The sequence below is a fragment of the Xyrauchen texanus genome, chromosome 34 (genome assembly GCF_025860055.1).
Source record: "Xyrauchen texanus isolate HMW12.3.18 chromosome 34, RBS_HiC_50CHRs, whole genome shotgun sequence".
Taxonomy (NCBI): domain Eukaryota; kingdom Metazoa; phylum Chordata; class Actinopteri; order Cypriniformes; family Catostomidae; genus Xyrauchen; species Xyrauchen texanus.
In genome coordinates, this window is record NC_068309.1 from 24,576,416 (window position 1) to 24,592,051 (window position 15,636).

A 15,636-nucleotide genomic window follows, 5' to 3' on the forward strand; every position below is an offset into this window, starting at 1 on the left:
CAAGCCTCTGAGAGGGATAAAGGCCGACTGCGGACGTTAGTGTGACAGAGAGAAAGCATTTACAGGCAGCTGTCCGTCCTATGTGTGTGTTTGTGTCTTTTGATTTAAGTTCTTTATTAAATATAATTTATATTGTCAAGCCGGTTCCTGCTTCCTCCTTTCCATTGAATTGCTTTACAGCCGTTTATCAATACAGCTTTGAACCACTCTCTTATCTAGTTTCATGAGAACCTAGAAATAACCCCTCCCATGCAAAGCAGTTTTTATCTCTTAAACCATCTTAATCATGACTGACACATCACTACTGCCTTTTATGAGGCATCTGCCACAACAGCTATAGTGTAAAACAGAATATGTTATTTATGTTAAAATATGCACAAATCCTCCTTATCCACTCTTTAATGAACTATAAAAACAAATCTGTAGGAAAGCATCATGCAATTATAAAATAATGATTCCTTTAAAAAAAAAAGTAATCTACAATTAAATTAAAATATACAGTAGCTACTTACAATATACAGTTGGACACTGAAGCCACACAAAAATGTCAGAATGTCATTGCATTAGATAACAAAATATAAAATCAAGTGGTATCTGCACACAAATGATGATAAAGATATTCTCAGAACTGCAATGATTTACAATGCACTACAATTCATACAAAAACAAAACTGATTAACAATTGTGAACTCACCTTTGGGTAAAGCACAGGACTAAACCTCAGACCCACAATATCTTCACATAGAAGCTATATTACACACACACATAAAAAAAAACAGAAAACACACCAAGTCAACAAACAATCAGACCAGCTAATGATCACTAATTTAGGCTAACCACTTTAAGTTTCCTCATAATGTTGCCACACTTTTAATGTAACATAATTTTAACTTGTGCACATACGTTGCACATACGTTGTTTGTTATATTAGCCGAATACAATGGTGCATATAATTTTTGATTCATGATTTTCTAAAGCAGGGGTGTCCAAACATTTTCTACTGAGAGCCAGATATAAAAATAAAAGGTGTTGCGAGCCACACCGTTGTAATAATAATTTTTAAAAAGAGGTAGATGCCACTATTGAATTGTCTTTATATTGTATGCTTAATATTATGCAAGTTTTAATCAAATTTTTTGTTAATAAAGGATATTTTTCTCACCAAGAATGCTTGTAATAGAAAAGTGATGCAGGGTCAGAAATTAAAGGGGAAAAGTGATAAAGAAAAATGCCCTAAAGTTCAAAATATGGGGGCAAACAATGCCTTTTATTTTATTTATACCATCTGATACAGCTCTTAAAAGTCAACTTTAAGAGTAGCATTACACACTATCACTCACATACAATATGTTTTGAATAAAAGAATGAAACAGTACATTTTATAAATTTAGAAAAAATGCCCTCATAAACATAAAAAGTTGTCTGAAAATTAAATATTTATAATTATAATTGATAATTTATATAATAATTACCATAGGGCAATTTTTGTCCCCTTTAGGGAAAAGTTAATTTCTGACCATGCAGTAATGTAACAAATATTATACTGGGAATGAGCTGGTTATTTCAATGCCCTTAAATTAAGCAGTTTATGTTTTTTATATCTATTCGGTGTCGCTGCAAAGCACAAGCAGTTTTGACTGTGACACATAACAATAATTATGTTATATTTGTGTTACATTGTTACACAATGTTACATTTTCCTGCTATGATAGGATTCAAAATTAAATTATAGTTTCTGTTCTGTTGTTACTTGTGTTAGAAAAACTATTTTAATTTGATCAAAATGACTACGCTCACTTTATTTGGTTGATCCGCAGGCGAGAGCTGATCGCACGCAGTGTGCCCATGGTACAATGGGCCTCAGTCTGACTATTTTCATATGTCAGGCTATAATGGATTAAGTACACTGAAGTCCATTGTTTCAGGAGCTGTCTGGTTCAAATGTTAAGATATGTTTAAGTTGTGTGTAATGGATTTATGAGTAGTCCGAGGCTCTTGTTAATTTCCAGATGTTTGTATGTGCTACTTAGATAATGATGCTTTTGGGAAACATATCCATAGGGACTACTTATGTGTGACTAATGTTGGGGAACCCCAGCCTTAATCATTCAAACTGACATATACTGTAGGTGAATAACTGTGCTTAAACTTTAAAAACACTAAAGACTTTTAGTACTTGAATGTTAATCAGATAGCCATCAGAGTCTGTCAGGATGTTTGAAATGTAAAGTTCAGCAGTTAAATCCTGTGCACTATTTCTAGATGGAACATTTATTACCTTGGCTAACTGTGGGACACTGGGAAGCTCAGTTAAACCCGTCAAAGAGATCCTGTCATAGATTGTCTTTGATGGAGTCCTAAGTGCGACAGAATTTGATAGAAAAAAATGCAATCAATGTTTCAAAATGTGGCAATCATGTAATTGCGCATAAGGGAGTGAACGGGCTGTTATTACCTGAGAATGATGTGCAGGTACTCTTGCTCCTTCACCTCCTCGTGGCCGAGGGACAGTACGAGGTTGCCATGGTTACTGGCTGTGCAATAGAAATTCAGATGTTCCTGAGACCGGCAGATAAGAGGAAGCGTTTTAATTTCCAACAAACCCATTGCAGATATAAATGCAGTGTGTTAAATGGTACTGTCTGCTGATTATCACAGCTCTGATAACAAAAACGATCTAGGAGCTTTTCGTTTAAAGTGATCGTATACCAATATTTGTCAAAAGCCTTTGTGTGCCAGTCCATTTATGTATAATACGGTACGATCATATTAGTATAGGGACTATGGATTTCTCATACTGAAAGTAATTGCTAGCACAGCTCTATGTTAAAGGGATAAGCCATGAGAGGCTGTTCATTAGAGTGGTTTTATCATGGCTAAGGGGTGTCGTCCAAAGACCTGTTGTAAAATCACTGTAAAAGAACAGACTCTAATGGCTTATTGCATTCTAAAGAAGCCAACAAAAAACAATCAAAAAATGATAGGAACAAAAATTTCTTCTGCTAAGAAAAATAATGAATTATCCTAAATGTTGACCTTTTGTGGCTGCCAAAAAACACAGCAACTAATTAATATAAAATGTTTATAGTAATTTTACAACAGCTTTGAATGTGGCTCTTTCAATCAGTTTTACAATTATGTTTTTACTTTTATTTGTCAACTGCTTGAGTTCTCACCCTGCCCAGAAAGTGCTTGCGGTAGGCTCGAATAGCATAGTTACTCTCCAGTCTGTAACCAAACTCTCCGTAATTCCCTCGCTCTCCATCTTCCTCATCATAGCAACTGTTCTCCCAGTTTGGAATGGTGGAAGGGGCCTCGGGGTCTTCTATCCAGTAACCCCCAAACTGAGGCAGGATGACCTGAGGGTACGGCTCACCCCGCTGTAATACCTTTAAAAGAGCAACCAGATAGTTAGAAAGAGATCGACACTGATAAACACTTCATAAAATTATGTTTGCTTCTGCATTTTTGTCCTACTTCATATAAAGTGCTTTTAGAACTTAAACTTTAAAGGGATAATTCACCCAAAAATTATCATTGATACATCATTTACTCACCCTTATGCCATCTCAGATGTGTATGACTTTCTTTCTTCTGCTGAACACAAACAAAGGTTTTTAAGAGGAATAACTCAGCTCTGTACGTTCATACAATGCAAGTGAATGGTGGCCAGAACTTTGAAGGTACAAAAAGCATATAAAAGCAGAATAAAAGTAATCCATAAGACTCCAGTGGTTTAATCCATGTCTTCTGAAGTGATTTGAAACAGATCAATTTTTTTTTACAATAAATGCTCCTCCCTACCAAGTAAGTGGCGATCTGCACAAAGAATGTGTATCGCCAAAAACAAAAGACGAAGAATGTGAAAGTGGAGATTTATAGTAAAACAAGACTTAAATATTGATCTGTTTCTCACCCATACCTATCGTTTCACATCTGAAGGCATGGATTTAACCACTGGAGTCATATGGATTACTCTTATGCTGCTTTTATGTGGTTTTTGGAGCTTAACATTTTTGGTACTCATTCACTTGTATTGTATGGATCTACAGAGCTGAAATATTCTTCTAAAAATCTTCATTTGTGTTCAGCAGAAGAAAGAAACTCATTCACTTCTGGGATGGCATGAGGGTGAGTAAATGATGAGAGAATGTTCATTTTTGGGTGAACTACCTATTTAATATATAGTTACAGATAGATGAACAGATAGCAATAGATTGTACAGGAATTCAATTGTTATAACTTCAATTGCTGTACCTCCTCTATCCGTGGGTATGGAATGTAATCATCCTGGAGAGGCAAAAATAATATCAATGAATCACAAGGTAATGATCTTTCCAGTGCTTTTAAATGACCCTTGTGTCATGACAGCAAGCTTGTTATGAGGCATAAATCTAGTTCATGCATACACAATATGTGAAAAAATGGCATGCAGTTCACTTGACATACTTCACAGTCATGCTTACAACAAACATTATTCTGAGGCTGTCTGGACAATCTGAATGAACACATGCTGTCTTTAGTGGTTGCTTTTGTTTATTATTTTGTTTCTATGGTGCTTAAAGAAATATCATAGGACTAAATCCAGCATTCCCTTTTTTACAGTGCTTGCAAGGTGATATTCCTCAAACATGCAGGTTGAGGTTTTTCTAAACACATAACCCTAAGAATTGCTTAATGTACAGACTCCATTCAAACTTTATTTGGTAGATAATTTTAGATTATCCAGATTAAAATGTGTTTAAAATCTGGTTTACAATACAGGATGCTATTGTGGACCAACAAGGCTTTTTTTGACAGGCTTAACCTGCAAAACTTCCTTTTAACCAGCATTGCCAGAAAACAAAACCCATTCTGGTCAACCATCTCCACCAGATAAGTCTTACTGGTGAACAACATGGCTACAGTATGCTAGTCCTCCAGCTAGCTAGACCAAAACCAAACAGCACTAACCCGAATAAACCAGCTTAGACCAGTATGGGAATTGTTTTTGCTGGCTTGCAAGCATTTTTTCGGAAAATACAAATATAGTTTATATGTACTCTATGTAGAGTATGTATAATGTTACATAGTGTAGCATATGTAACATAATGAACAAGGATTGACAACCTCCCAGCAAATGCAGTTCAGCTACAAGTATTCCCAAAACTCAAGCAATCACTGTAGCTTATTTTGCTTTTTCATGCTCTCTGACCTTTATTCTTTGTGGGCTATGCCTCATTTCCTCCATTTCAGAAACCTGCTAAGAGGTCAGGGTTAAAAGATTGTAGGATTAACACCTGACAGTGGAGGTGAGACTGAAAGGCACAAAACAGATTCACCACTGCTATATTTTTCTAATTACCAAAGATGGATTCACTACTTGAGCATTTATTAGCTATTCTAGCTACCTGTGCAATTATTTTGATCACAAACATAATTCCATGTCTTTTCCAGGATTATGACTGTCCATAACATTATAACAGAGCCAACATTAGATGTAAAATGCAATCTGAATAATTTCATTTCTTACCTCCATCTTTTCTAGTACATCAAAGAACTGAGTGGACTGCAGAAAAAGAAATGGTTGAGGTCAAGATTGAACCAATTACATTTTATTTCATTCCTATCTATTACAGGTCAACAACAAGGTCAACATCACAATCTATGAGGGTGAACGATATGTACTTGAAATCCCTCCCACATTTATTCAGCAAGCAGCACTCACTGTCAGAGCAGAAACACAGTCTGCTTTTGTAATTGTGGATTTTATACTTTGTCAAACAATTAAACTGAGAGACACAAGTGATATTCATGTTTATACTCATATTAGACCCTTATTGTTCCTGAAATTACCCACAATAATACACTATTACTAATCTAGTATGAGCAGGTGCAGGTAATTATATAGGCTATAGATATTCCAATAATCAGTTTGATCAATAATCAATTTCTTTTTAACCAATGATCACACTTTTCTACTTACACAGTAATTGGTTTTATTAAAGTGATAGTTCACCCAAACATTTAAATTCTCACATCATTTACTCACCCTCAAATCTTTCCAGATGTGTATGACTTTCTTCCTTCTGTTGAACACAAACAAAGAAGTTAATCTCAGCTCTGTAGGTCCTTACAATGCAAGTGAATGGCTATCAAAATTTTGAAGCTCCAAAAAGCACATAAAGGCAGCGTAAAAGTAATCAATAAAATTCCAGTGGTTAAATCCATGTTTTCAGAAGCGATATGATAAGTGTGGGAGAGAAACAGATACATTTTTAAGTCCTTTTTTCCTATAATTCTTCCTCAATGACCAGTAGGTTGCGATATGCACAAAGAATACAAATTGCCTAAAACAAAAGAAGAATCTGAAAGTGAAAGTGGAGACTGATAGTAAAAAAGGACTTAAATATTGATCTTTTTCTCACCCACACATCAGATCACTTCTGAAGATATGGATTTAACCACTGGAGTCTGATGGCTAAATGTGCTTTTGAAGCTTAACATTTTTGGTAACCATTCACTTGCTTTGTATGGACCTACTGAGCTGAAATATTCTTCTAAAAATCTTTGTTTGTGTTCAATAGAAGAAAGAAAAGAATACACATCTGGGATGGCATGAGGGTGAGTAAATGATGAGGGAATTGTCCTTTTTTTGGGTGAACTATCCCTTTAATATCAGTTCTACTGTTAAATGGCAAAATCTCAGTTTGAAAACATTTTCCTTTGTCATAATTGCCTTTTTTTGTCAACAAAAATATTGTTTTTGTTATAATTTAATTAGTATTAAATATTCATAATGTTTATTATGTTTTTATTGGTATAGCCTTATTGTTATTTAGTCATAAATGTATCAAATTAGCAGAAATAAAATACTAATTCAAAATTGAACACTTGAACTGAATCAGATATGAAACATCTAATTCAAGGTCAAATAAAATGATAATATCAACATATAATTTGATGCTAAATTTAATCTCACTATGCATGTAGAGAATTGCTTATTTTTGCCTCCAACCCAGCTCATCTAGATATATACACATTTACATACATCTGTCAAAAACTACCTCTCCAAGTTCAGAAAATGTGATGCTTTGGCATTTGTATTTTCCTTTTTTTCCTCGTTTGAGGAACACACTACCTAGGGGATGAAGTCAGCAGTCATGGTCTACCGAGCAAACAGGGCAAGGCTACGGCTGCAGGTTTTTGCGTGGGTCTTGTCTCCACAAGAGGGGCAAGAAAGACATCAAATGAGTCAATAATTACCGCATTTATTGAAGAATAAACAATTTATAAAACTGGTGTACTGAGGCTTGACTCCCTGTAAAATGTCGTGTATTTTGCAGCTCTCTGCGCAAATCCCTTTCCAGTGCTGATTCATAACAGGCAATGAGAGCCAAACATGCTGCTTACCTTCATGGCGGGAGGGGCGGTTCTTGGGGGAGAGGGAGGGCAGTCCGCCAGGGGCACATTGGGGATGGTCAGCAACTCTTGCTTCCTGCAACACAGTGACATCACCATGTCATTTTTGGCTTTTAAACCAAAACTAAACCATCTACAGTCACAAATGTACAAAGTTGCACAAAAATAACGTATTTCACTTTAGGTCTCATTTTGCATTATGCAGTGGCCCAAAAAAGTATTTCCAAGAGACATTTGCAAAAAATTATGCTCTTAAGTTTTTCTCAGAACTAACTTCACTTTTCTGAGCCATTTGTACAACAGCTAACTAATTGATCTCAAGATTTTTAGTGGATGTATATAGTCAGTTCTTCTGTTCACACAGTTCACCCAGGTGTCAGCCACTGTCAATCTATAAAATATTGAACGGGAGAATTTTGTATGGTGGTTTGATTTGTCATCTTGAAACATAGCAGAAACTACAATGGCCTTTATACAGACAGTATCCTCATTGAAACCCTTTCTAATGCCTCAGTCTCACTCCTCAAGAAAACACCTCTCCCATTTGACCCTCATACTATTCCAAGATCATCAATAAAATATGGGCCAAAGATGGGCAATCTGTTCTTTAAATGAGCTTTCTGGACAGGAGGCTGACAGGTAGAGGATCTAGAGACTCATGCTCAAAATTAATTTTCCTTCACCTCTCCAAACCTTACTCCTCATAAGAGAGATATGGAGAGAGAGAGAGAGAGAGAGAGAGAGAGAGAGAGAGAGAGTGAGAGAAAAAGTAGGAGGTTAGGGAGACAAATGAACAAGGCTCTAAAAATACCCACCCAATCCTTCATAGGCACACTGTAAATTGAATTCATCAATATACATGTATAAGGGAGTAACTGACATATCGTTCATTATGCTCGATACGCAAAACAATTCTATAGCGTTATTCTCACAAACACTGATAACCATGATTTCACAAAGTATCACATGTTCCTGTATCAACATCTAACAACATTTCTATCAGCCAATCAGATTTTAGGGTTATATTTGGGGTTAATATTGGGTTAGGTTTAAGGCTACACTCAAACAAGGATTGTTGCTGCTTGTTCAATTGACTTAACTAAAGCAACATTAGGACATTTTAATTTCACTCTATATCCTTTTACATTTGTAAAATTAAAGTTTACTTAATCCATTTGAGTTGGGACTACATGAATAATTTTTGTGGCGTTAATATAGCAGGGGATTTCCATTTCCTAGCATGCTTAGCATGGGGCTCAATAGTGAGAATAAATGTTAAAATGAAGTTTATTTTATGTGTTTTTGCGTGAGATGAATATAAAGGGGATACTTGTTAGTGTTTACTGTTTTGTTTTGTTATGTAGAAATGTTTAAGAGTTTCTGTTATGTCTGAGATTTGGGGGTTACTATTATGGTGACGAGTGGAGTTTTATTTAACGATAAGGATATGTAGATATGTCACTTTGTTGAGCAATTACTGCAATTTGCACATGCAATTCTGATCTTGCGTTCCGATTCTGAGGGCAATATAGCTGAGGATGGCTTTCATTTGCAGTTTTGTGAATGAAGAGCAATCTTTAATAAGGCTAATTTACGTTCTAGAAAGGAGGCATGTTTGCACAGAAAGGAATGACAATGACATCATTTAAATAATGAAGATGCAGCGCAATTTCAGCGCTGATTGCGCTAAACATGATTACGGGTGATTAATGAATAAGACAAAGGGATTTGCGCTGAAATACCACGCGCAACTGTTTAGTGAATCTGCCCCAAAGTGTTTGTGTTGAGATTAAATGGTAATTTTAAATTAAGAAAACTCATTTCAAACACGTGGAACACGGTACACGATTGAATCAAGTTCAGCCAAAGATCTATTTTTTGAGTGGGGGTTAGGGGCTTGTACACCATTCATATCAATTTATGAATTCCCTCTCATAGGTATGTTTCTTCAAAAGATGTTGATCCAGGAACACATTCTTCTCGGCTAAATCAAGGTGTGCCAAAAAACTTGGGCTAAAAACATTTACTGATGCTTCAGTTCATATTAAGACTGAAAAAACAAACCACTCATGCAAATGACATGAAAGGAGATAAACAACACATTCTAACCAAGAGCATTATCATCACACCTAAAGTATGTACCACCAAATCTCCTCCCCCTCTGTGGAGATGTTGTGAACAGCTAACTGTCACATTGTTTTCACTGAAGACAACATTCAATTACAGAACCTTTCCTAGACAGCTCAGCAATTGGGATTTAGGGTAATTTTTAGGCAAGATACTTTTGTAAATTCTAGTTGTCCAGTTCATATAATGGAAAAGATGGATGAGGGGAAACCAAGCATGGCTTTAGTGTGCTTCAAGACTCCCTGAACACACGCTGCACCATAGTTTAGCATCTGTCTGTCTGTCTGTCTGTCTGTCTGTCTGTCTGTCTGTCTGTCTGTCTGTCTGTCTGTCTGTCTGTCTGTCTGTCTGTCTATCTATCTATCTATCTATCTATCTATCTATCTATCTATCTATCTGTCTGTCTATCTATCTGTCTGTCTGTCTGTCTACCTACCTACCTACCTACCTACCTATCTATCTATCTATCTGAACCATACTTTTAAGTGAGTGCATGTACTCCAAAACACAATCCCTTGGAGTTTCTATTTCCAGTCAAAACTTTGTGTCACAGACTCCAAAAACGGACCTGACATGAGTCGCTTTGTAAAATCTCAAATAATGCACACAAACAGTTCTGACCTCACCCATGCATACACACAAAAACATGTAATTCTGCATCACATTCAAACATATATGACCCACCACTGGTCATCCATCTCTGTCAGTCTCCGTCTCTCACACCGCTTGCGTGAATGGTGCAGGAGTCCAATAAGAGCCGCGGCAGCTCGGACACCTGCTCTCCGACAACGTACTCTGGACCTGAAGTCTGACATGGTTAAACTAGTCCTCGTTTCTCCCGTCACATCCCACTGACATCAGTTGAATCTGCACCGTCACTCTCTTACACTCCAGAGATGAGGTGCTGTCCTCGCCAGCACAGACTGTGTGTGTGCATCCTTCACCGTGAATACCTCTCATTCTCTCTCTCTCTCTCTCTCTCTCTCTCTCTCTCTCTCTCTCTCTCTCTCTCTCACCCTACCTCTTAAATGGCATTTCACTTTGACACCTTCTCGACTAGGGAGCTTTGCTTAACCTTTGTCATATGCTCAAGAAATTTCCACTATTATCTCTTTCTTTCTCATTACTATATATATTTGCTCAGATACACTGCATTCTGATCTATCTATCTATCTATCTATCTATCTATCTATCTATCTATCTATCTATCTATCTATCTATCTATCTATCTATCTATCTATCTATCTATCTATCTATCTATCTATCTGCCTGTCTTTCTGTCTGTCTGTCTGTCTGTCTGTCTGTCTGTCTGTCCATCTGGAAATATTGATATTCTAGCTGTTTCCCTCCTTTTGTTACAATAATTACATGGGGTGTTTTGTGTGTGTGTTTTGTTCCTGCCCTGTAGGCATATTCTTTCCCCAGTGGCATTACTTTCAGTCTATTTATCTCTCTATCATTGCTTGTGTGACATTATGTAAATAATTTTATTTTTTATATTTTAATTGTATTTTTTATTGTGTATTCAGTATTCTATAATGTATTCTATAATGAAGGTTTGTTGTCTTAATGTATTCTTAAAACTGTCAGTCATAAAGTCATTTTCAAGTGATGTGTTTATTTTTGATGCAATTGCGGGCCCATTTTCAAAACGTAATTTCACCTGCTGTGCAAATCCGCTCTTATGTTAAGATTTCACCCAGTGAAAGTGTGTGTATATGAACGAACCGCTTCCATAACTGAAGGAGCATTAAAAGCTTCAGAGGATTTTCTAGCTGAAGGCAATTATCAGCGTGTACACAGGACAGAACTGGTGCATCCTTCCATGATGAGGCATACAGACTCATCTAGAGATGTGTGTCATAACAACACACAAATGGCAGCTAGACAAACATGCCAATACATCAAGTGCAACAATTTGCACTGTGTTATGCAATCATGTTTTTTTTTTCCACTGTATTTAAATACAAATCATTCTCAACATGATTTCTCAGATTTGATAATCCCTAATGCAGGGTTATTTTATTTAGCTATTATTTATATGTTGTCCTTTCAAATTAGTTTAGTTTTCACTTGTTTATAGTCTGCGACTGTTTGTTGTTTTTTGTGTCTTCTAGTTTCAGTTTATCTGGTTGATTATTAATCTTTGAGAGCTTTCCAACAGCATATGACACATGGTTATTTGATCAGTTTGATGTTTTTTTTCCCGATTACAACAATATGTACAGTATAACACTTTTAATAAGTTATCAAAACAGAACACATCTTATTTGTATGCAAATTTCAAAGCACTTGTTCAGTTTTGGTCATAATGCCTACATGCATTGAAAAGTTGAGCTTCTAAGCTTTAAAACAATACCTATTTTGTGTTGGTCAAGACTGTAGTTATTAATATTTTGATAATTATTTTGTTCTCGGTGGGCCCACTGGCGGGACCAACCTGAGCTTAAAGGGCGGATTGTAAAGTTTAAAAATTTCAATTAATACATTGTTTAATTTATTATACTTTTGTTTCATTTGTGTTTATTTTCATTTGATTTTGGTTCGTTTTTGAGTTGTATTTTAGATTTGTTTCAGTTTGTACAATATTTGTAATTTTATTAGTTAACAAAAATGCTTTCATTTACTTTTCGATTTCCTTAATGATAATAACATGCTGATTCTCAAGATGTGGTGAAATGATACTGAATCAGACAGAAACAAGGGTGCAATACATTAAAAAATATTTTCTGACATTTCAAAGGTTTCTTTCAAGCCAAAAGGACACTGCTGGTGTTAAAGATCAGCTCTCACACGAGTAACATGCTGTCTTGAAGCAGGTGACAGACGCTTAGGTGGAAATGTGTGAGAACACGGGGTGGTGGGTGGAGATGTTATTTTCACGTGATCACACTATAATACATGGCGATTTTATGGTTTAAATCACATTTGGATGGAAATCAGAATGCAGTTACATTGCTAAGTGGTTCTGATACATTCACAATGGCATCAGACACAGATTAGCATTCATGCATTTACAAACTGTTAGGAGCAATTTATTTGTTTAAAGGCTGTCAGTTGATTAAAACAAATGTAATCAAATGAATTAAAAGATATGCTGATTCATTCACAAATCAGTAATTGGTGGAAAATGCTGGCACTCATGAAAGGATGCCCAGTACCATATTTAGAATAAAGCATCTTTTTATTTAAACTGATATGACTAGTCTTAATCTCATGTGGGTGTAAACCATTTTAAATATATTTTGCACTTAAAATGTATTTTAAATATTACTATTACATTTATGATTAAATGTTTATAAATTAGCACAAAAAGTAACACTACTACTACTACTACTAATAATACCTAGTGCACATTTAAGAGGTTAAATAGAGTTCCCCATCTGTCGCTCTCTCCAACGTTGTGTCGAGTGCAGCGACACTAGGAAACTTTCATGAAGGCCTCAGTTACCTCTGAACTTGAGAAAAGGCCAATGAGAAATTGGCAGACAGAATTCGCATGTCCCTCCCCCGGACATACGGGTATAAAAGGAAGGAATCATGTGTCTGTCCATTCAGATTTCTTCTTCGGAGCCGAGCGGTTGTGCGATCAGCGAGCTAAGATCAATTACGGTTCCACTCACCTCTGCAGAGCTTATGCTGTTGGATCTATGGCACATATCAGCGGCTTTCTCCTTCTCTGCACGGCAATGCAGCTTTGCCCCTGAGCCCTTCGGCAGCACTGATAAAAGAGAATATTTGTAAAAGTGCCCACGGGTACTCTGAGGTCCCCCAGGTGGACAGAACGGTTGCGATCCACCTGTGTCCCAAGAACGCCGCCACCTGGCGGGATCGCCTGGTGCTCCCCTCCAAGGCCTGTAGGATGACGTCGTCACTGACCACCAAAGCCTACAGCGGCACTGGACAGGCTGCCTCCGCCCTGGATGCTATGGCCCTCCTGCAAGTTTACCAGGCCAAGGAACTCAAAGATCTGCACTTGGGTAGTCCTGACTCTGACGTGTTGCAGGAACTGTGCTCTGCGACTGACCTCGCCCTCAGGGCCACGAAGATCACAGCACGGACACTCGGGCAGTCGTGGTCCAGGAGCATCATCTATGGCTGAACCTGGTCGAGATGCGGGATGTAGACAAAGTGCGCTTCCTCAACGCCCCTGTCTCCCAGCTCGGTCTATTCAGCAACACCTTTGTCGACTTCGCCCAGCAGTTCTCAGTGGTGAAGAAACAGACCTGTGACCTTGAAGGTCTATGTAGCCGCCATATCGGCTCATCACGATGCAGTGGACGGTAAGTCCCTTGGGAAGCACGATCTGATTATCAGGTTCCTTAGAGGCACCCAGAGGCTGAACCCTCCCAGGACCTGCAAGCGTTCTCTGTCAGTGACACTTGCCTAGAGTTCGGTCCGGCAGACACCCATGTAGTCCTAAGACCGCGACCGGGCTACGTGCCCAAGATTCCTACGACCCCCTTCAGGGACCAGGTAGTCAACCTACAAGTGCTGCCCCGGGAGGAGGCAGACCCAGCCTTTTCGTTGCTGTGTCCGGTGCGTGCTTTGCATACCTATGTGGACCACATGCAGAGCTTTAGATGTTCTGAGCAGCTCTTTGTCTGCTTTGGTGGACAGCAGAAAGGGAACACGGTCTCCAAACAGAGGCTTTCCCACTGAGTCGTCGATGCCTTCGCATTGGCCTATCACACCCAGGCTGTGTCCGTCCCCTTGCAGGTTCGAGCACACTCAACGAGAAGTGTGGCATTCTCATGGGCACTGGCCAACGGCACCTCCCTAGCAGACATATGCAGAGCAGCGGGGTGGGAAACACCCAATACCTTTATTAAATTTTACAATCTCAGGGTTGAGCCGGTCTCGTCCCGTGTTCTCTCAGGTCCGAGCACATAGAACTCGGGAATGCGGAACGTCTGACCGGGTGTTCCGCTTGCACATAGTGCCTTTCCCCTCCACTGAGGTGTGCACTTTTTCCCCAGGAGAGTCCACTAGATTCACACTCCCTGTATGTTCTTCCTCACTAGACCTCTGGTCCGTGGATTCAGCGGAGGAATTCCCCGACCAGACCCACTACGTGTACAAAAATTCCTCTGTACTGGAATAGGTGCTCTGTGGATTAATCCTCCTTTGTGTATTTTCCGTTGTATGGTCCCCCTACGGGAGGACCCCCGTCTCCCCACTACCCCCGGTGCGCCATGTTTGTATCAACTCCTCCCTCGCAGCAGGTAGGATCTGCCCCCGCACCATTCCCACATGTGACCTGAAAACCCATGTGACATATTTCGCCACTCTTTACCTTCCCCCCAGCCTGGGCAGGTGGTGGTCTCCTCAAGGTCTTTTCCCCCTGAAAGAATAGGAGTTGGGAAAGAACGCCTTCCCTGATGGGTGTGATAGCGTTAAGATGGCCCCAGCTGCTTTAACTCTATGCGAGAAACACAGAGAGAGAAAAGGTGTGGCTGGCGCGGCCTGCTCCCATGCTTGGCATGTCGTTTTCTTCCCCCTATTCGGGGTCCCGAGAACCTAAAATGTTTTTGATGATATTATGGGGCATTGGGGAAGGGTACGTGCAGTCTGATGCAGCCTGTCACTTTGGCACGCAACTGTCTACCTGCACCTGCATCAGCACCGCACGTACATGGTTCAGCGCATGGCGTGATTAAATAGGGACCCCTCGAAGTGAGCGACAGACGGGAAATGTCTAAGTTACTGTTGTAACCTCTGTTCCCTGATGGAGGGAACGAGACGTTGTGTCCCCCTGTCCACACTGAACCGAGCCACCGCTATGACCAAACCTTATTCTCAGCTCCTCAGTGCCAAACCTGAATGGACAGATGCATGATTCCCTCCTTTTATACCTGTATGTCCGGGGGAGGGACATGCAAATTCTGTCTGCCAATTTTTCATATGCCTTTTCTCAAGTTCAGAGGTAACCGAGGCCTTCAAGAAAGTCCCCTAGTGTCACTTCACTCGACACAACGTGTCGTTCCCTACATCAGGGAATGGAGGTTACAACAGTAACCTAGACATTTTTTTTTTTTACATGTCCTGTATTTTAGGAGGGAGTGTTTAAGGAAGTGGACTGTTAAATCTATCATCAGAGCTGGTGAA

At 38.8% G+C, this 15,636-nt stretch overlaps 1 protein-coding gene across 4 annotated transcripts in view; it reads right to left on the minus strand.

Moving 5' to 3' along the window:
* The window catches only part of LOC127628056 (rap1 GTPase-activating protein 2-like), a 66,350-nt gene that overhangs the window by 19,385 nt on the left and 31,329 nt on the right, over positions 1-15,636 (minus strand). For 2 of the 4 annotated variants that reach the window (XM_052104717.1, XM_052104720.1), the window contains 8 exons: positions 7,393-7,477; positions 5,513-5,548; positions 5,195-5,242; positions 4,258-4,290; positions 3,177-3,389; positions 2,456-2,559; positions 2,279-2,357; positions 695-748 (listed from right to left, as the gene is read on the minus strand). In XM_052104717.1, coding sequence (XP_051960677.1) covers positions 695-748; positions 2,279-2,357; positions 2,456-2,559; positions 3,177-3,389; positions 4,258-4,290; positions 5,195-5,242; positions 5,513-5,548; positions 7,393-7,477 — 652 coding nt within the window. The remainder of the gene's footprint in view (positions 1-694; positions 749-2,278; positions 2,358-2,455; positions 2,560-3,176; positions 3,390-4,257; positions 4,291-5,194; positions 5,243-5,512; positions 5,549-7,392; positions 7,478-15,636) is intronic. The other 2 variants (XM_052104718.1, XM_052104719.1) reach the window with 2 other exon arrangements.